Consider the following 20,954-nt stretch of genomic DNA (forward strand, 5'->3'; position numbering starts at 1 on the left):
AGAGACAGTCCCTACCCAACAGTGGGCTCACAGTCTAGAAGCTTGTGAGCTTGTGAGTCTAGAAGCTAGAGATAGCTTGGATGTTTGGCACATAGTAAGCGCTTAACAAATACCATTATTATTATTATTATATTATTATTATTGGATGTGTTGAAACTGGAGAAGAAAATCCGAACTGTCAATAACTGAGGTGCTCTGTGTCCTTTCTTTCCTCTTCTCCCTCGGTTTCCAGGACCTTTGGCCTCCGCTCATCTTCCCTTCCGTTCGAATCCCGCCCGGCTTCGTGGCTATTTTGAGGACGCCAGCGTGGGCCTGTGGGGTAAGTAGAACTTGTTTACATCTAGTTCCTGCCGGGAGCTCTGATTGACTCCGAGGAGGGTCCCAGGAGGGGATTTGGTGGAGGAGGAGAAGGAGGAGGAGGAAGGCTGGAAGGGAAAAAGGGGAAAATCCGGGGTGATTCATTCATTCACTCATTCATTCATTAGGAGCGGCGTGGATTAGTGTCAAGAGCCCGGGCTTGGGAGTCAGAGGTCATGGGTTCTGATCCCGGCTCTGCCGCTCATCAGCTGTGTGACCTTGGGCCAGTCACTTCACTTCTCCGGGCCTCAGTGACCTCATCTGGAAAATGGGGATTACGACTGTGAGCCCCATGTGGGGCAACCTGATCACCTTGTATCCCCCCGGCGCTTAGAATAGTGCTTGGAGCAGAGTAGCTAGCATAGTAGCATAGGAGCACAGAGAAGCAGCGTGGCTCAGTGGAAAGAGCCCGGGCTTTGGAGTCAGAGGTTGTGGGTTCAAATCCTGGCTCTGCCAATTGTCAGCTGTGTGACTTTGGGCAAGTCACTTCTCTGTGCCTCAGTTACCTCATCTGTAAAAGGGGGATGAAGACTGTGAGCCCCCCTGTGGGACAACCTGATCACTTTGTAACGTCCCAGTGCTTAGAACAGTGCTTTGCACATAGTAAAAGCTTAATAAATGCCATCATTATTATTATTATAGTAAGCGCTTAACAAATACCATTATTCATTCATTCAATCATATTTATTGAGCGCTTACTGTGTGCAGAGCACTATACTAAGCGCTTGGGAAGTACAAGTTGGCAACATATAGAGATGGTCCCTACCCAACAGTGGGCTCACAGTCTTGAAGGGGGAGACAGACAACAAAACAAAACATATTAACAAAACAAAATAAATAGAATAAATGTGTACAAATAAATAAATAGAGAAATACATACAAACATATATACATATATACAGGTGCTGTGGGGAGGGTAAGGAGGTAAGGAGGGGGTGGATGAGGAGGGGAAGGAGGGGGCTCAATCTGGGAAGGCCTTCTGGAGGAGGTGAGCTCTCAGTGGGGCCTTGAAGGGAGGAAGAGAGCTAGCATTATTCCAACTTGTACTTCCCAAGAGCTTAGTACAGTGCTCTGCACACAGTAAGCACTCAATAAATACGATTGAATAAATAAATGCCCTCATTCATTCATTCGTTCAATTGTATTTAGTGAGCACTTACTGTGTGCAGAGCACTGTACTAAGCACTTGGGAAGTACAAGTCGGCAACATGTAGAGATGGTTCCTACCCAACAATGGGCTCACAGTCTAGAAGGGGGAGACAGACAACCCAACAAAGCATGTAGACGGGTGTCAAAATTATCATTATTATTCTCTGTGCCTCAGTTCCCTCATTTGTAAAATGGGCATGAAGACTGTGAGCCCCACGTGGGACAACCTCATTACCTTGTATCTACCCCAGCACTTAGAAAGTGCTTGGCACATAGCGCTTAACAAATACCATTATTATTATTATTCACTCGTATTTATTGAGCGCTTACTGTGTGTAGAGCACTGTACTAAGCTGGGGAGAGAGTTGGGGGTGTCCAGGAGGGCCCCGGTCATCTCCACGTGCATCTGAGGTCCCGGATGACATTCCCCCCACTGCTCCCGGCCCCATGGGAGGAAGCGAGGGGCTGTCGTGTCTTAAGCAGCCCGTGCAGGAGCGGAGACTGTTGATGTTCCTCGAACCTTGAGAGCGAAGGGGGAGTGGGCGTCTGGCATCACGCCCTGGGGTCCAACTCTATTAATAATAATAATAATAATAATAATAATAATAATAATAATAATAATAATATATTATATATAATATTATAATATATTATATTATTATTATTATTGTATTTGTTAAGCGCTTACTATGTGCCAAGCACTGTTCTAAGCACCAGAAGTCCTAGCAGGTTCATGGGATCATCGTGGCTTAGTGGCAAGAGCCCGTGCTTGGGAGTCAGAGGACATGGGCTCTAATTCCGGCTCCGCCACCTGTCTGCTGTGTGACCTCGGGCAAGCCGCCTAACTTCTCTGTGCCTCAGTTACCTCACCTCTAAAATGGGGATGGAAGACTGTGAGCCCCACGTGGGACAACTGATTTCTTTGTATCTACTCCAGTGCTTAGAACTGTGCTTGGCACATAGTAAGCGCTTAACAGATACCATCATTATTATGAGAGAAGCAGCATGGCTCAGTGGAAAGAGCACGGGCTTTGCAGTCATAGGTCATGGGTTCAAATCCCAGGTCTGCTACTTGTCAGCTGGGTGACTTTGGGCAAGTCATTTAACTTCTCTGGGCCTCAGTTCCCTCATCTGTAAAATGGGGATGAAGACTGTGAGCCCCATGTGGGACAATCTGATTACCTTGTATCTACCCCAGTGCTTAGAACAGTGCTTGGCACATAGTAAGCACATAACAAATACCAACATTATTATTATTATCATTATTAGTGGTTCTATGTAAAGAAACTAGTTCAGCCAATGTGAATCTGGGGTTCTCTGGGATAACCAGGACTGCAGGACCACTAGATTGTAAGCCCTTTGAGGGCAGGGATCTTTTTTCTCCGAAGCGTTTCATACAGCGCTCTGCTCATTGAGTGATCGGGGGACCGGTTGAGTGGTCGATTGATCATCATCATCATCATCAATCGTATTTATTGAGAGCTTACTATGTGCAGAGCACTGTACTAAGCGCTTGGGAAGTACAAATTGGCAACATATAGAGACAGTCCCTACCCAACAGTGGGCTCACAGTCTAAAAGGGGGAGACAGAGAATAAAACCAAACATACTAACAAAATAAAATAAATAGAATAGATATGTACAAATTAAATAAATAAATAAATAAATAAATAGAGTAAAAAATATGTACAAACATATTTACCTATATACAGGTGCTGTGGGGAAGGGAAGGAGGTAAGATGGGGGGGATGGAGAGGGGGACGAGGGGGAGAGGAAGGAAGGATTGATGGATCGCTCCCCAGGCAGAGACCCCACCCCACTACGCTGTCCTCAGTCACTTCACACTTTTAGACTGTGAGCCCACTTTTGGGTAGGGATTGTCTCTATATGTTGCCAACTTGGACTTCCCAAGCGCTTAGTACAGTGCTCTGCCCACAGTAAGCGCTCAATAAATACGATTGATTGATTGATTCACACAGGGCCTCAAGACTGTGACTCCATCTTAAGCATATGCAGAGTACTGTAGTAAGTGCTTGGGAGAGTACAATAACAATAACCAGGTATTTGTTAAGCGCTTACTATGTGTCAGGCAGTGGTCCAAGCGCTGGCGTCGATACACGATAATCGAGTTGAACGCAGTTCCTGTCCCATATGTGGTTCCCGGTCTTAATCCCTATTTTACAGATGGGGTAACCGAGGCCCAGAGAATAATAATAATAATGGTGGTATTTGTTAAGTGCTCACTATGTGCAAATAAATACGTGCAATAAATTGCACTATGTGCAATCAATAAATACGATTGATGATGCAAAGCACTGTTCTAAGCGCTGGAGGAGATGCAAGGTGATCAGGTTGTCCCACGGGGGGACTCACAGTCTTAATCCCCATTTTACAGATGAGGTAACTGAGGCTCAGAGAAGTTAAGTGGCTTGCCCAAGGTCACACAGCTGACAAGTGGCAGAGCCGGGATTCGAACCCATGACCTCTGTGCAGCCACGCACAGAGGTGACTTACCCAAGGCCCCCCCAGCAGATAAGTGGTGGGATTAGAATCCAGGTTGATCAGACTCCCATGTCTGTGGTCTGTCAGCTGGGCCACTCTGCTTCTCAGTTTTTTAAATCAATCAATCAATCAATCAATCGTATTTATTGAGCGCTTACTGTGTGCAGAGCACTGTACTAAGCGCTTGGGAAGTACAAGTTGGCAACACATAGAGATGGTCCCTATCCAACAGCGGGCTCACAGTCTAAAGGGGGTGTCCAGGAGGGATCTCTGGAGAAGTTCCTTTTTTCTTTTTTTCCAATGGTATTTGTAAAGCCCTTCCTGCATGCCAGGCACTGTACTAAGGTGCAAAATAATGGGATTGGGCGCAAGCACGGGAAACACCTCCCCTCAAGGAGCTTAGCGTCTAGCAGATCGTAGGTTATACCCCACCGTGGATTCATCGGGTGGCTTTTCCTTCCAGCCTTAGAGAAGCAGTGTGGCTCAGTGGAAAGAGCCCGGGCTTTGGAGTCAGAGGTCATGGGTTCAAATGCCGGCCCTGCCACTTGTCAGCTGGGTGACTTTGGGCAAGCCACTTCACTTCTCTGGGCCTCAGCTTCCCCATCTGTAAAATGGGGATTAAGACTGTGAGCCCCCGGCGGGACAGCCTGATCACCTTGTATCTCCCCAGCGCTTAGAACAGTGCTTGGCACATAGTAAGCGCTTAACAAATACCGTCGTTATTATTAAACTAACCGAGGATTTGCAATGGTTCAGAAATCCCGAGGGAGATTAAAAGCTTTTTCTTGGCGAGGTGATTTCTGTTTTTTTGTTGTTTTTTTTTTGTTTTCTGAGCTAAAATTAAGCCTCCAAGAGTCCCACCCACCCACTGTCGGGGTGACGGCAGTATCCCGCAGCGAAGACAACAGGCGCCTGTGTCCTCTCCTGTCCCAGGGGCTGCCGGGTTTCTGGGTCCCTCCCAGTGTGGCCCAGTTTGGCCAGCGTGACTCACTGGGGACGTGACTCAGACGCAGGACGGAACAAGGCCCGGCCTGTGCCCGGCCTGGAGAGGGTACCGTGCCCGCTCTCTACGTCCACAGTGGGCAGGCGTAACCCCCCCCCCCCCCCGATCAATCAATCAATCAATCAATCAATCGTATTTATTGAGCACTTACTGTGTGCAGAGCACTGTGCTAAGCGCTTCTCCCTGTGGGGCGGGGGTGGCGGCTGGGGGGCAAGCGGGAGAAGGAAGGGAAGTCCTGGAGGACAGTTTCTTGTTGAACTCCCAAATTGAGAGATTTTGTTGTTGTTGTTGTTGTTTTTTAAGTGGTATTTGTTAAGCGCTTACTATGTGCCAAGCGCTATACTAAGCACTGGGGTAGGTACAGGTCAATCAATCAATCAATCAATCGTATTTATTGAGCGCTTACTGGGTGCAGAGCACTGGACTAAGCGCTTGGGAAGTACAAGTCGGCAACATATAGAGACGGTCCCTACCCAACAGTGGGCTCACAGTTGAAAAGGGGGAGACAGAGAACAAAACCAAACATACCAACAAAATAAAATAAATAGAATAGATATGTACAAGTAAAATAAATAGAGTAATAAATCTGTACAAACATATATCCATATATACAGGTGCTGTGGGGAAGGCAAGGAGGTAAGATGGGGGGGATGGAGAGGGGGACGAGGGGGAGAGGAAGGAAGGGGGGGGGGGAGGAAGGAAGGGCTTAGTAATCAGGCTGGACACAGTCCCTGTCCCACATGGGACTCCCAGCCTTAATCCCCATTTTACAGATGAGGGAACTAAGGCCCAGAGAAGTGAAATGGCTCGCCCAAGGTCACCAAGTGGACAATATCTGAGCCCCCTCCTTCCTCTCCCCCTCCTCCCCCTCTCCATCCCCCCCGCCTTACCTCCTTCCCTTCCCCCACAGCACCTGTATATATGTTTGTACGGATTTATTACTCTATTTATTTTACTTGTACATATTTATTCTATTTATTTTATTCTGTTAATATGTTTTGTTTTGTTCTCTGTCTCCCTCTTCTAGACTGTGAGCCCGCTTTTGGGTAGGGACCATCTCTATATGTTGCCAAATTGTACTTCCCAAGCGCTTAGTACAGTGCTCTGTGCACAGTAAGCGCTCAATAAATACAATTGAATGAATGAATGAATAATAACGATGACATTTGTTAAGCGCTTATTCTGTGCTAAGCGCTGGGGAGGATACAAGGTGATCAGGTTGTCCCACGTGGGGCTCACAGTCATAGTCCCCATTTTACAATCAATCAATCGTATTTATTGAGCGCTTACTGTGTGCAGAGCACTGTACCGAGCGCTTGGGAAGTACAAGTTGAGGGAGGGAACTGAGGCACAGAGAAGTGAAGTGACTTGTCAAAGTCACACAGCCGACGAGCTGCCGAGCCGGGATTAGAACTCAGGTCCTCCTAACTCCCAGGCCTGTGCTGTATCTACTAGACCGAAGCATTTTATTTTTAATGACAACAGACCTTGTTTTTTCGTAGCACTCTTCTTTTTTTCTAAAGCGCTTTCATGTTAATGGTCTCATTTTCTCCTCTCAACCACCCTGCCTTGGGAGTCAGAGGTTGTGGTTTTTTTTTTTTAATGGCATTTATTAAGCACTTACTATGTGCAAAGCACTGTTCTAAGCACTGGGGAGGTTACAAGGTGATCACGTTGTCCCACGGGGGGCTCACAGTCTTAATCCCCATTTTACAGATGAGAGAAGTGAGGCACAGAGAAGTTAAGTGACTTGCCCAGAGGCACACAGCTGACAAGTGGTGGAGCCGGGATTTGAACCCATGACCTCTGACTCCAAAGCCCGGGCTCTTTCCACTGAGCCACGCTGCTTCAATCAAATCAGATGAGCTCGCTGTGGGCGGAGAAGTGAGTCTTGATGTCCCAAGTGCTTAGTACAGACCTCTGCACACAATAAGTGCTTAGTAAATATAATTGAATGAATACTATTCTATTTATTTTGTTAGTGAGGTGCATCTAGCTTTATTTCTATTTATTCTGATGACTTGACACCTGTCCCCATGTTTTGTTTTGTTGTCTGCCTCCCCCTCCTAGACTGTGAGCCCGTTGTTCGGTAGGGACCGTCTCTGTCTGTTGGCAATTTGTACTTTCCAAGCGCCGAGTCCAGTGCTCTGCACCCAGTAAGCGCTCAATAAATACGATTGATTGAATGAATGAATGAATGACCGAATGAACGCGTCGACCTCGTCCGAACATAAGCCGCCCCCCTTCGCGGCTTCGACGATGGTGTCATGGTGCCCTCCAACCCTCCCGTCTCCCCCCGCCCCGTGCTTGCCCCCCTCTCGGCTTCCCCGGAGGCGGGGCCCGAAAGGGGGGTACGCCTCGCCGAGCCGAAACGGACGCGTCGGACCCCCCGAAACCCGGTGCACATTTCGAAGCGATGCCAACGCCGTGGGCTTGAGTTGGGCGGCCGCCCGGGAGCGCACGTGGGAGACGCTCGCCCCGCCTCCGAGCTGCAGATTTTGAAGTCCCCAGTGAGAATGAGGCCTTAACCCCTACAGGACGCCGCAGCCGCGGCCCCCAAAACGGGCAAGGGCGACGACGGCTTCCAGGATCCATGCGGCCTGCTCCGGATCCAGCTCCAGGCCGCATTTTGCCATCCGGGGGCCCGGTCCTCTCCATCCTCATCTTCGACCTGCCCAGGGCCCTGGCCTGAGAGCGGTCATCGCCCCGCCGCGGGCCCCAGGAACGGACCATCATCCCAGACCGGTGCCTCCGCCTGCCCGGGAAACCCAGATTCCCAAGCCGGCATCTCTCCCTTCGCCCGCCAGCTGACCTGCGGCAAGAGGAGGAAGGGGAGGATGACAGAATCTGAAAATCGAGGTGAGGCGGGGGCCCGGCTGGGAAGAGAGAGGATGTTGGAGATGGGGAGGGAAGGGGATCACAACATCAGGGGCGGCCTAGTGCCCTTCCCACCCCCAGAATCCCACCTTGCGATGCAGCAGACCGATTCCAGATCCCTGGAAATCTGGTCAGGGGAGACTGTGGGAGGGCCCTTCTTGGCCACTGAATTCCTTATGCTGGTTTTCATTCCGTCCCTGCTCTTCGAGGACTCCCATCTCTCCTCATCTCTGGCTACAGTTCAGCCCAATCATATCCACGGTGAATTTTTGGGTCGGGGGGCAGGTGACGTCCTAAAAGGATTAGGTGCCCCAGTGTTAAAATGAAGGCGGTTTCAGGGAAGCCCTCTTGAATGGAGGTCAGGGAGATGGTTTTTTGATCGTGGCCGGGGAATCCTTGAGCTCAGCGGTCATCCGTTCCGTCCTCAGGCAGGAATCTCGGACCTTCAGGATTGTTTGTTTTGGAGAGGATCGGACGTTCTCCCCCCCCCAAACCGGCCCCTACCCCGTTCTGGAAAAATCGGAACGAGGAGAACTACGGCCTTCTGCGTTTTGGAAGGGAGGGGAGATAAGGAGAGCAGAAGGGGAGGAAAATGAGCCGAATTTCGATAAGGAAAGCGTAGGGCGAGTCCTTGTAACTGGTGAGCCGGGGACAGGAAACCATCACGCGCCTAGCCGGTGAGAGCGGAATTCATCAGGGTTTGGATGAACGGAGGGGAGGGAGGGAGAGAAGGTGAAGGGGGAGAGGGGTGAGGGGAGGGAGAGCTTTGCAGCATCTCATAGAGCTGTCTTTGCCAGCTGGATCGGTGTGGCGGGTGGTTGGAGTGGGGGCCGGGGACTCCATCTTTCTCTTTTATAGCCATTCCCCTCCCGGCTAAAGATTCGTTCTCGATCCCGGCGTGAAACGGCTCAGTAGTCCGCAGCTTGGGACGGGTGGTGGGGATAGATTGGACTCAGAGACGATTGACGGTATGGCTTGCAGGACACTATGGAGACCCGGCGCTTAGAGCAGTGCTCGGCACATAGTAAGTGCTTAAAAAAAAAACCCATCATCATCATTATTATCATCTGCCAGGAAGCCCTTTGGTTTGTGATGGCAGAAATTCCGGGAGCCGAGCCCCAGCCCGGTGATGCTCTGCGCTCTCAAAGAGGAACGGGAGTCCCACCCTCTGGCTGAGGCTGCCGAGTCCCGGGGTTTTAATTGCTGACCAGCTGATCCTCCTCGGTTTGGCCTCCCTCGCCTGCAGACCAACGCTCAGCGGGATGAGCTAGGCCGAAGCCCACTTTCGGATCGCTTGCCCTGCTCCCGCCTCTTTTCCTTGCTCCCAGATCTGGGAAACCTTGCTTCCGGCAGGCCTGTTTCCCTCGAGAGGGGCATCAGCGTCTTTTCTGGATAGAAAAGAACAACCTGGAGGCTTGGGGACCGGCGACAGAGCGAACAGCAGGGAATGTGTCTCTTTATTCTTCTAGTGGACTCTCTCAAGCGCTTAGTACAGGGCCCTGCGCACAGTAGGCGCTCAATAAATACCGTTGAATGAGACTCGAAGGGTCAAACCGGATCGTGTGGGTTTTTCCGAATCGACTCTTGCGGTTCCGGCCGTCGATTAAGCGTTCGGGTCGAAGCAGCGTCTGCTGTGCGATAGTGACTCCGGCAAAGAAAGCCAGTTAAGATATTTAAATAGTGCAGAAGGATAGGACAGCCCTGTCCGTGTACAGTTCAGACACACGGATTGCACACCGCCAAGAGAAGCCATCCCCAAAAGGTAGGTTTTCTCCGGCTGGTGAATCCCGTCGCTTTCAGGACGCAACTTCTCGAACGTGTTCCAAAATGGCCGAGCCAAATACCAGGCCCGGTGTGGGGCTGCCCTTCGCCTCCAGGAAATGCAGAGCACCTCTCGATCGATCGATCGATCGATCAGTTGTATTTATGGAGCGCTTACTGTGTGCGGAGCACTGTACTGAGCGGGACCTCCGACTTTTAATCCGCCACAGCGCATCCCTGATTCCAAACCCCGGAGAGCCATCGGGTGGGGGGCGGGAAGCCCAATTGCTCCCGTTTCCTGGAGCGAGACCCTGACTCGGAGGAAAGGAAAACCAAATGGTCGGCGCCAGGGAAACGGTTCCGGTGACGGGCCCTTCCTGCCGCCTTTGCCCACCGGAGGTGACAGACGTGTGCCATGCGTGTGGTGCGCAGTTGCGTGACGTGATTGATGATCAAGTGTGGATCTTTTGTAATAATCATAACCACAATAATTGTTTTATCTGTTAAGTGCTTACTATGTGCCGTCCACCGGTCTGAGCGCAGGGGTGGATATGAGCAAATCAGGTTCTTTTTTGTTTTTAAATTGGTGTTTTAGTGCTTATTATGTGCCAGGCACTGTTCTAAGTGCTGTGGTAGTTACAAGGTAATCAGGTTGGACACAGAGAAGCTAAGTGACTTGCCCAGGGGTAGATACAGGGCAATCAGGTCAGACACTGAAGCAGCCTGGCCTAATGGTTAGAGCCCAGGCCTGGGGGTCAGAAGGACCTGGGTTCTAATCCAGGCTCTGCCATTTGTCGGCTGTGGGATCTTGGCCTAGTCACTTCACTTCACTGGGCCTCAGTTATCTCATCTGGAAAACGGGGATGGAGACCGTGAGCCCCTTTTGGGACAGGGACTGTGTCCAACCTGATCAGCTTGTATATAATAATAATAATAATGGCATTTATTAAGCGCTTACTATGTGCAAAGCACTGTTCTGAGCGCTGGGGGGGTTACAAAGTGATCAGATTGTTCCTCGTGGGGCTCACAGATTTAATCCCCATTTTCCAGATGAGGTGACTGAGGCACAGAGAAGTGAAGCGACTTGCCCAAAGTCACATAGCTGACAATTGGCGGAGCCGGAATTTGAACCCATGACCTCTGACTCCAAAGCCCGTGCTCTTTCCTACTGAGCCTTGTATCTACCCCAGGGCACAGAACAGTGTTCAGAGCACGCAGTAGGAGCTTAACGAACAGCAACGTTTACTTTTCTGTATTTTTTAGGGCTCCTAGTCCAAGTAGGAGGGAGAATAGATATTGAATCCCCGTTTTACAGATGAGGAAACCGAGGCATAGAGAGGTTAAGTAACTTTCTCAAGGTCACACAGCAGGCAGGTGGTGGAGCGGGGATTAGAACGCAGATCCTCAGTTTCCCGGGCCTGTTCTCTTTCCACGAGGCTGCACTGCTTTGATTTCAAAAGTGGGGTGGAAACCACCCCAGCTCTCCCAGAAACTCTCTTTTCTTTCTTTTTCCTCCACACTCCCCACCCTTCCCCTTCAGAATGGAACCTAGGCTGTGCTAAGCATTTATTCCTCCTGTGCCATTTCCCTCCCACAGCAAGTTATTCTGGAGATCGATCACTCTTCACACAAAGGAAATGGAGTGAGAAAGGCAAATTGCTCCGAGGTCCCAAATGGAAGGGAGAAGGCCCCTGTTGATAAAAACGCACCTGCTCCCTGACAAGCTAACACTCGCTTTTATTTCGTAAGAGCATTTGAACTTAATGATAATTATGGCATTTAAGCACTTACTATGTGCCAGGCACCGTTGTAAGCGCCAAGGTGGATGGAAGCAAATCGGATTGAACACAGTCCCTGTCCCACGTAGGGCTCCGAAACTCAATCCCCGTGATGCAGTGGAGGTAACTGAGGCAGAGAGAAGTGAAGTGACTTGCCCAACATCACAAAGAGGGGAAGCGGCGAAGTCGGGATTAGAACCCATGACCTTCCTTCTCCCAAACCCGTGCCCTATCCACTCCGCCATGCTGTTTCTCCAAGAGAGTAGTCGCTCATCCATCTTTTGGGGGTGACGGAGGGCAGGAGAGATTTTTGCCGTCGCTCCTTTGGAATGGGTGAGGTCCGGAACCAGTCGGAGGGGAGCGGGACCTGGTGTGGGAACGATGGGAGGTGGGATCGGGGGGGATCCCGGCTCCCCCACTCGTCGGCCGTGTGACCTCGGGCAAGTCACTTCACTTCTCTGGTCACCAGTTACCCCATCTGTAAAATGGGTATTGAGACGGTGAGCCCTACGGGAGACAGGGACTGTGTCCAACCCGATTTGTTTGTAATAATAATAATAGCGATGGTATTTGTTAAGCACTTGCTATGTGCCAAGCGCTGTTCTGGGGGAGATACAAGGTGATCAGTTGTCCCACGTGGGGCTCACAGTCTTAGTCCCCATTTTCCAGATAAGGTAACTGAGGCACAGAGAGAAGAAGGAGCTTGCCCAAAGTCACAGAGCTGACAAGTGGAAGAGCCGGGATTTGAACCCACGACCCAGGGGCTGACTCCCAAGCCCCTGCTCTTTCCACTAAGCCACGCTGCTTCTCATCCCAGTGCTTAGAACAGTGCCTGGCACACAGTAAGCGCTTAGCATACATCCCAGCGCTTAGAACAGTGCTTTGCACATAGTAAGCACTTAATAAATGTCACTATTATTATTATTATTGTAATTATTCTTCTTGTTATTTGGTGGGAGGGTCTGAGGAAAGCTCCCAAGAGGCAGGGGAGAGAAGGTGTTGGTTCACGATTTGGCCTCACTCCATCTCGTCCCGGTCAGCACTGGGAGTAGGGACCTTGGGGGCTTCATTCATTCATTCAATCGTATTTATTGAGCGCTTACTGTGTGCACAGCACTGTACTAAGCGCTTGGGAAGTACAAGTTGGCAACGTATAGAGACAGTCCCCACCCAACAACGGGCTTACCGCCTCAAGATTCTTCTTGTAGTGGGAAATTGGGGGCTCGCCATACTGGGCGTTCCTCTTTTTTTGTTGTTTTTTTTTTTAGTGGTATTTGTTAAGCGCTTACTGTATGCCTGGCAAGCAGCGTGGCTCAGTGGAAAGAGCCGGGGCTTGGGAGTCAGCGGTCGTGGATTCAAATTCCGGCTCCGCCAACTGTCAGCTGTGTGACTTTGGGCAAGTCACTTAACTTCTCTGGGCCTCAGTTACCTCATCTGTAAATATGGGGATTAAGACTGTGAGCCCCCGTGGGACAACTTGATGACCTTGTAACCTCCCCAGTGCTTAGAACAGTGCTTTGCACATAGTAAGCACCTAATAAATGCCATCATTATTATTATTAATCCCCATTTGACTGATGAGGTAACTGAGGCCCAGAGTAGTGAAGTGACTTGCCCGAAGTCACACAGCAGACAAGTGGCGGAGACGGGATTAGAACCCACGACCTCTGACTCCCAAGCCCGTGTACTTTCCATTAAACCATGCCGTTTCTCTATCCCAGATCTACCCCGACACTTAATAAACACCATGGTTATGAGGGGAATCCACCTGGCTTCTCATATCCTGAATTTACTCCAGCGCTTAGTACCGCGCTTGGCACATAGTAAGTGCTTAACAAATACCGCAATTACTATTATCATTATAATTATTATTTTTCCCTGTGCACAACTTACAGTCTAGAGGCAGATGGGTGGCCTCAGACCCTGACACAGATTCCGGTTCTTCATCATCATCATCATCATCAATCGTATTTATTGAGCGCTTACTATGTGCAGAGCACTGTACTAAGCGCTTGGGAAGTACAAATTGGCAACATATAGAGACAGTCCCTACCCAACAGTGGGCTCACAGTCTAAAAGGGGGAGACAGAGAACAAAACCAAACATACTAACAAAATAAAATAAATAGAATAGATATGTACAAGTAAAATAAATAAATAGAGTAATAAATATGTACAAACATATATACATATATACAGGTTCTTTTGGGCTTGGGTTTGCTTCATCGGCTCCCTGTAAGCTTAAACCCTGAAGCATTTTAAAAATAATTGAAGCTGATCAAAGAGTTCTGAAAGGGACTTTGTTGATGAGTCAGGGGTTCATCGGTTAGATCTCCAGTGGGCTGCAAAATACAGCCGGATCCTGATTAGTTGAACTAATTGAGGCCAAGAATCCAGAGCTGCAATTACAGAATTAAATGAGGTTGGGTTATCTTGCCCAATTTGCTTCGATCCGCTGAGCCTTTTGTATTTCATTCTGGACTGGCTGTGGTTTTGGAGAAGACGTTTGGCGTGTCTGCTGTGTGAATCACTTCGCTTCTCTGGGCCTCAGCTACCTCATCCGTAAAATGGGGATTAAGACTGTGAGCCCCCCGTGGGACAACCTGATCACCTTGTATCCACCCCAGTGCTTAGAGCAGTGTTGTGCACATAGTAAGCGCTTAACAAATGCCATTATTATTATTACTGAAAATCAATCAGTCAATCAATGGTATTTATTGAGCGCTTACTGTATGCAGAGCACTGTACTAAGCGGTTGGGAGCATACAATGGGATAGAGTGGGATAGTCACATTCCCTGCCTACAGTGTGGCCTAGTGGCTGGAGCCCAGGCCTGGGAGTTGCCTGTCTGCTGTGTGATCTTGGACTAGTCACTTCACTTCTCTGGACCCCGGTCACCTCATCTGGAAAATGGAGATTAAGGTTGGGAGCCCCGTGGAAGAGAAACTGTGTCAAACCTGATTATTCTGTATCTACCCCCAGTGCTTAGACCAGTGCCTGGCACATACTAAGCACTTAATGAATACCATTAAAAAAACAAACAAAAACATTAATTAATTCATTCATTCATTCGTATTTATTGAACGCTTCTTGTGTGCAGAGCACTGGACTAAGTGCTTGGGAAGTACAAGTCGGCAACATATAGAGACGGTCCCTACCCAACAACGGGCTCACAGTCTAGAAGGTGGAGACAGACAATAAAACAAAACATGGAGACAGGTATCAAAATGGTCAGAACAAACAGAATTATAGCTTTAGGCACGTCATTAACAAAATAAATAGAATAGTAAATATGAGTAAATAAATATTATATTTTATTTATAATATATATTATAAATAGTAAATAAATAGTAAATATGTAGAGGACATTAATATGAGGCCTGCTGTGGCCTACAGGAAAAATAACAGCCTCGAAAGGCTGGAGGTTGGGTTCTAATCCCCTCTTGGGTATGAGAGTTAAAAAATATTGTAAATGCACAGGAGGGTTTAGAATAAGTCACTTGTGAGTGCTGAGAAAAAATTTTTCTAGACTGTGAGCCCATTGTTGGGTAGGGACTGTCTCTATATGTTGCCAACTTGTACTTCCCAAGTGCTTAGTACAGTGCTCTGCACACAATAAGCGCTCAATAAATACGATGAATGAATAATATAAATAAATAAATTACAGGAAAGTTAAAGATCTTTCCTCAAAGGGGCTTGGGCAGTGGGCAGACATCACTACCTTCCTTCTCTCTGCATCCCCTTGACTTGCTGCCTTTATTCATCCTCCCTCCCAGCCCCACAGCACTTATGTATAGCTCTGTCATTTATTTCTTTCTATTAATGTCTGTCTGCCCTTCTAAGACTGTAAGCTCGTTGTGGCCAGGGGATATGTCTGCTTATTGTCAGATCGTACTGTCCCAATCAGTCATTCAGTCATATTTATTGAGCACTTACTGTGTGCAGAGCACTGTACTACTACTACTACTACTAATAATAATAATGTTGGTATTTGTTAAGCGCTTACTATGTGCAAGGCACTGTTCTAAGCACTGGGGGATACAAGGTGATCAGGTTGTCCCATGTGGGGCTCACAGTCTTAATCCTCATTTTCCAGATGAGGGAACTGAGGCCCAGAGAAGTGAAGTGACTTGCCCAAAGTCACACAGCTGACACGTTGCGGAGCTGGGATTTGAACCCATGACCTCTGACTCCAAAGCCCGGGCTCTTTTCCACTGAGCCATGCTGCTTCTCTAAGCCCTTGGGAAGTACAAATCGGCCACATATAGAGATGACCCCTACCCAAAAACGGGCTCTCAGTCTAGAAGGGGGAGACAGACAACAAAACGAAACAAGTAGACAGGTGTCAATACCATCAGAATAAATAGAATTATAGCTATGTACACATCATTTATAAAATAGAGTAGTATGTATGTACAAATATACACAAGTGCTGTGGGGAAGGGAAGGGGGTAGGGTGGGGGGGTGATGGGGAGGGGAGGAGGAGCAGAGGAAAAGCAGGGGCTCAGTCTGGGAAGGCCTCCTGGAGGAGGTGAGCTCTCATTAGGGCCTTGAAGGGAGGAAGAGAGCTAGCTTGGTGGATGTGAGGAGGGAGGCCATTCCGGGCCAGGGGAATGACGTGGGCCGGGGGTCGATGGTGGGACAGGCGAGAACGAGGCCCAGTGAGGAGGTGAGCGGCAGAGGAGCGGAGGGTGCGGGCTGGGCTGGAGAAGGAGAGAAGGGAGGTGAGGTAGGAGGGGGTGAGGGGATGGACAGCCTTGAAGCCGAGAGTGAGGAGTTTTTGCTTCATAACAATAATAATAATATTGGTATTTGTTAAATGCGAAGCACTGTTCTAAGCGCCTGGGGGGATATAAGGTAATCAGGTTGTCCCACATAGGGCTCACAGTCTTAATCTCCATTTTACAGATAGGTAACTGAGGCTCAGAGAAGTCAATCAATCAATCGTATTTATTGAGCGCTTACTGTGTGCACAGCACTGGACTAAGCGCTTGGGAAGTACAAGTTGGCAACATATGGAGACAGTCCCTACCCAACAGTGGGCTCACAGTCTAGAAGGGGGAGACAGAGAACAAAACCAAACATACTAACAAAATAAAATAGAATAGATATGTACAAGTAAAATAAATACATAAATAGAGTAATAAATCTGTACAAACATATATACATATCATCATCATCATCATCATCATCAATCGTATTTATTGAGCGCTTACTATGTGCAGAGCACTGTACTAAGCACTTGGGAAGTCCAAGTTGGCAACATATAGAGACAGTCCCTACCCAACAGTGGGCTCACAGTCTAAAAGGGGGAGGCAGAGAATAAAACCAAACATACTAACAAAATAAAATAAATAGAATAGATATGTACAAGTAAAATAAATAAATAAATGGAGTAATAAATATGTACAAACATATATACAGGTGCTGTGGGGAAGGGAAGGAGGTAAGATGGGGGGGATGGAGAGGGGGATGAGGGGGAGAGGAAGGAAGGGGCTGAGTGTGGGAAGGCCTCCTGGAGGAGGTGAGCTCTCAGTAGGGCCTTGAAGGGAGGAAGAGAGCGAGCTTGGCGGATGGGCAGAGGGAGGGCATTCCAGGCCCGGGGAAGTGAAGTGACTTGCACAAAGTCACACAGCTGATAAGTGGTGGAGCCAGGATCAGAACCCATGACTTCTGACTCCCAAGCCCGGGCTCTTTCCACTGAGCCACGCTGCTTCTCATTAAGACTGTGAGAAGATTCTTAATGAGATAATGAAGATTCTTGTATCCTCCTTAGGGGAGGATACAAGGTGATCAGGTTGTCTCACGGGGGGGCTCACAGTCTTAATCCCCATTTTACAGATGAGGGAACTGAGGCCCAGAGAAGCGAAGTGACTTGCCCAAAGTCACACAGCTGACAAGTGGCGGAGCCGGGATTTGAACCCACGACCCCTGACTCTTTCCGGACTCTTTCCGCTAAGTCAATCAATCAATCAATCGTATTTATTGAGCGCTTACTGTGTGCAGAGTACTGTACTAAGCGCTTGGGAAGTACAAGTTGGCAGCAAGAAGTCACGCCGCTTCTCTGATTATCTGCTTCTCTGATTATCTCATAGCTCCCCCAGAGCTTTTAGTGCAGTGCTGTGCACACGGTAAGCGCTCATTCATCTATTCGATCGTATTTATTGAGCGCTTACCGTGTGCAGAGCACTGTACTAAGCGGTTGGGAAGTCCAGATCGGCAACATATAGAGACGGTCCCTGCTCAACAACGGGCTCAAAGTCGAGAAGGGGGAATCCGCTCAATAAATACGATCGAATGAATGAGCTTTTCACACATGCTACCTCTTAATAAGTAGCATCATTTGGGGGGCGCGGGAAGTTCTGTCTTAACGACACCATCACGCAGTCTCGCCCTGGACAGCGGCGTCAGTGAACTTTGAGACGGGCCTCCGAGCGGGAAAAAATTTGACGCCGATCGGAAAAGCTCAGGTTTTTGAGTCAGAGGGACGGCCACCTGCATTCTTGTTCGTTCATTCATTCAATCGTATTTATTGAGCGCTTACTGTGTGCAGAGCACTGTACTAAGCGCACGTTGTTCAATTCCAGATGAGCTTCAGAAGCCTCTGTCCCTTGGATTCAATCTAGGAAACAGACTAGATGGACCCCGCGTCCATTTCTGCCGGTGTAAATGGGACTATTCGTATCCATTCCGTCTCTTGTGGGCTGGTGGTGGTTCTAGAAGGAAATGCTATTGTTTTCGTTGGGCCCAAACAAACCTTATATTATTATTTTTTATGGTATTTGTAAGCACGTCCTCTGGGCTAAGCTCTGGGGTGGATACAAATTAATCAGGTTGGACATAGTCTCTGTCCCTCATGGGCTCACGGTCTAATTCATTCATTCCATCCTATTTATTGAGTGCTTACTGTGTGCAGAGCCCTATACTAAGCGCTTGGAAAGTACAATTCGGCAACACATAGAGACGGTCTGTTACCTAACAGTGGGCTCACAGTCTAGAAGGGGGGAGACTGACAACAAACAAAACAAGTGGACAGGCATTAATAGCATCAAAATAAATAAATAGAATTATAGATATATGCACATCATGAGTAAAATAAGTAGAATAATAAATATGTACGTGTATATATAAGTGCTGTGGGGTGGGGAGGGAGGTAGAGCAGAGGGAGGGAGTGGGGGGGATGGGGAGGGGAGAAGGAGGAGAGAAGAAGTGCCAACTTGTACTTCCCAAGCGCTTAGTACAGTGCTCTGCACGCAGTAAGCACTCAATAAATACAATTGAATGAATGAATGAAGAAGGGGGCTCAGTCTGGGAAGGCATCCTGGAGGAGGGGAGTCATGTGTGCCATTCCGTTTGCTCCAGCTAAATATCAACTATCGAGAAGCTGTGCGACTTAGTGGAAAGAGCACGTGCTTGGGAGTCAGAGGTCGTGGGTTCTAATCCCGGCTCCGCCACATCAGCTGTGTGACTTTGGGCAAGTAACTTCTCTGTTCCTCAGTTCCCTCATCTGTAAAATGGGGGTTAAGACTGTGAGCCCCACGAGGGATAACCTGATCACCTTGTATCTACCCTAGCACACCTCCTCCAGGAGGCCTTCCCAGACTGAGCCCCCTCCTTCCTCTCCCCCTCCCCATCCCCTGCCCCACCTCCGTCCCCTCCCCACAGCATCTGCATATATGTTTGTACAGATTTATTGCTCTATTTATTTTACTTGTACATATTTACTATTGTATTTATTTTATTTTGTTAATGATGTGCATCTAGCTTTACTTCTATTACACGTTTTGTTTTGTTGTCTGTCTCCCCCTTCTAGACTGTGAGCCCGTTGTTGGGTAGGGACTGTCTCTATGTGTTGCCATCTTGGACTTCCCAAGCACTTAGTACAGTGCTCTGCACACAGTAAGCGCTCAATAAATACGATTGAATGAATGAATGAATGAATGAACAGTGCTTGGCACATAGTAAGCACTTAACAAATACCATCATCATCAACTCTCACAAAAAGCAGCAAGGCCTAATGGCTAGAGCCATGGCCTAGGAGTCAGAAGAACCTGGGTTCTAATCCTGGCTCTGCCGCTTGTCTGCTGTGTGACCTTGGGCAAGTCACATCACATCTCTGGGCCTCAGTGACCTCATCTGTAAAATGGGGATTGAGATCGTAAGCTCCAGGTGGGACAGGGCCTGTGTTCTATCCGATTTGCTTGTATTCACCCCTGCTCTTAGAACGGCGCCTGGTACATACTATGTGCTTAACAGCGTGGCTCAGTGGAAAGAGCCCGGGCTTTGGAGTCAGAGGTCGTGGGTTCGAATCCCGACTCTGCCACATGTCCGCTGTGTGACCTTGGGCAAGTCACTTCACTTCTCTGAGCCTCAGTTATCTCATCTGTAAAATGGGGATTAAGACTGTGAGCCCCACGTGGGACAACATGATCACCTTGTATCCCCCCCCCAGCGCTTAGAACAGTGCTTTGCACATAGTAAGCGCTTAACAAATGCCATCAAAAAAAAATACCACAGTTGTTATTATTATTATTAAATACATTGGGATTAATTAGCAGAATGAGCGAGTATGGTTGAAGAAAACTTCACAGACTTCTGCGTTGTGCTCAAAAGGATGTGTCAGCGCCAAGTTTTATTACGACAAGCGCTTCTTCTAGCCGTTGTAGGGTGATGATGATGATGATAATGGCATTTAGTAAGCGCTTACTATGTGCAAAGCACTTGATGGTGGACAGACAGAATTTCCTCTATTAGTCAACGCCAATTCAACTTCAAACAATACAGAGTTTCTTTCTATACGGAGGGCACGGCATCCTAGCTTAGCAGGGGATCAAAGAGCACAAATCATCGGATATACCCGAAGACGAACGGCAATGACTCGGGGTAGTTACCGGGGCCGTGCCCGGTTCTCTCCATTATAGGGATCTGATGGGCGAGAACTACTCAAAAGCAGGTCAGGAATCCCAACCCGTCTCAAGACCTTGACTTGCGGCCGAGACGGACACCCAGGTAGGACAAAACAAAGGAGAGAGGAGGAGAGGGGACGTGGTCAAATGGCAACTTGGCCAGATAAAATGGAGTCCAGGCCTAGGGGCCCATCCACATGCCATTAATCAATCAATCAATCGTATTTATTGAGCGCTTACTGTGTGCAGAGCACTGTAGTAAGCGCTTGGGAAGTACAAGTTGGCAACATATGGAGACAGTCTCTACCAACAGTGGGCTCACAGTCTAAAAGGGGGAGACTCTACCACTCTTAGGGACGCTAGCCACAGGAGTGACTCTTAATAATTAATAATGGTGTTTGGTCAGCGCTTATTAGGTGCCAAGCACTGTTCTAGACCTTGTTCACTTAAGAGGGTGAGGAGACAATCGAACAAGCACAGAAACAAATCAGCTCAGAGGGAGTGGTTGGATGAGAAGGACTTAATGCAAGGCCCAGCCTTATATGTCCTTCCCCACTATCAGCTGAAAATCCAAGGGAAAATATATCAGCTGAAAATCCAAGGGAAAATATGCAACTAACCCCT

At 48.4% G+C, this 20,954-nt stretch overlaps 1 protein-coding gene across 3 annotated transcripts in view; it reads left to right on the forward strand.

Annotated features, from left to right (window-relative positions):
• The first annotated feature begins 294 nt into the window (after positions 1 to 294).
• Positions 295 to 20,954, forward strand: part of DNAJC6 (DnaJ heat shock protein family (Hsp40) member C6) — a 104,308-nt gene continuing 83,648 nt past the window's right edge. For 2 of the 3 annotated variants that reach the window (XR_005452528.1, XM_038752378.1), the window contains exon 1: positions 7,405 to 7,869. Coding sequence is in view for 1 of the 3 variants with exons in the window: in XM_038752377.1 (XP_038608305.1) it covers positions 7,848 to 7,869 (22 nt within the window). In the remaining 2 variants the exon portion in view is untranslated. Of the gene's footprint in view, positions 320 to 7,404; positions 7,870 to 20,954 lie in introns of those variants that run through there. The other variant, XM_038752377.1, reaches the window with a different exon arrangement.

This window comes from Tachyglossus aculeatus, chromosome 10 (genome assembly GCF_015852505.1).
Source record: "Tachyglossus aculeatus isolate mTacAcu1 chromosome 10, mTacAcu1.pri, whole genome shotgun sequence".
Classification (NCBI taxonomy): Eukaryota; Metazoa; Chordata; class Mammalia; order Monotremata; family Tachyglossidae; genus Tachyglossus; species Tachyglossus aculeatus.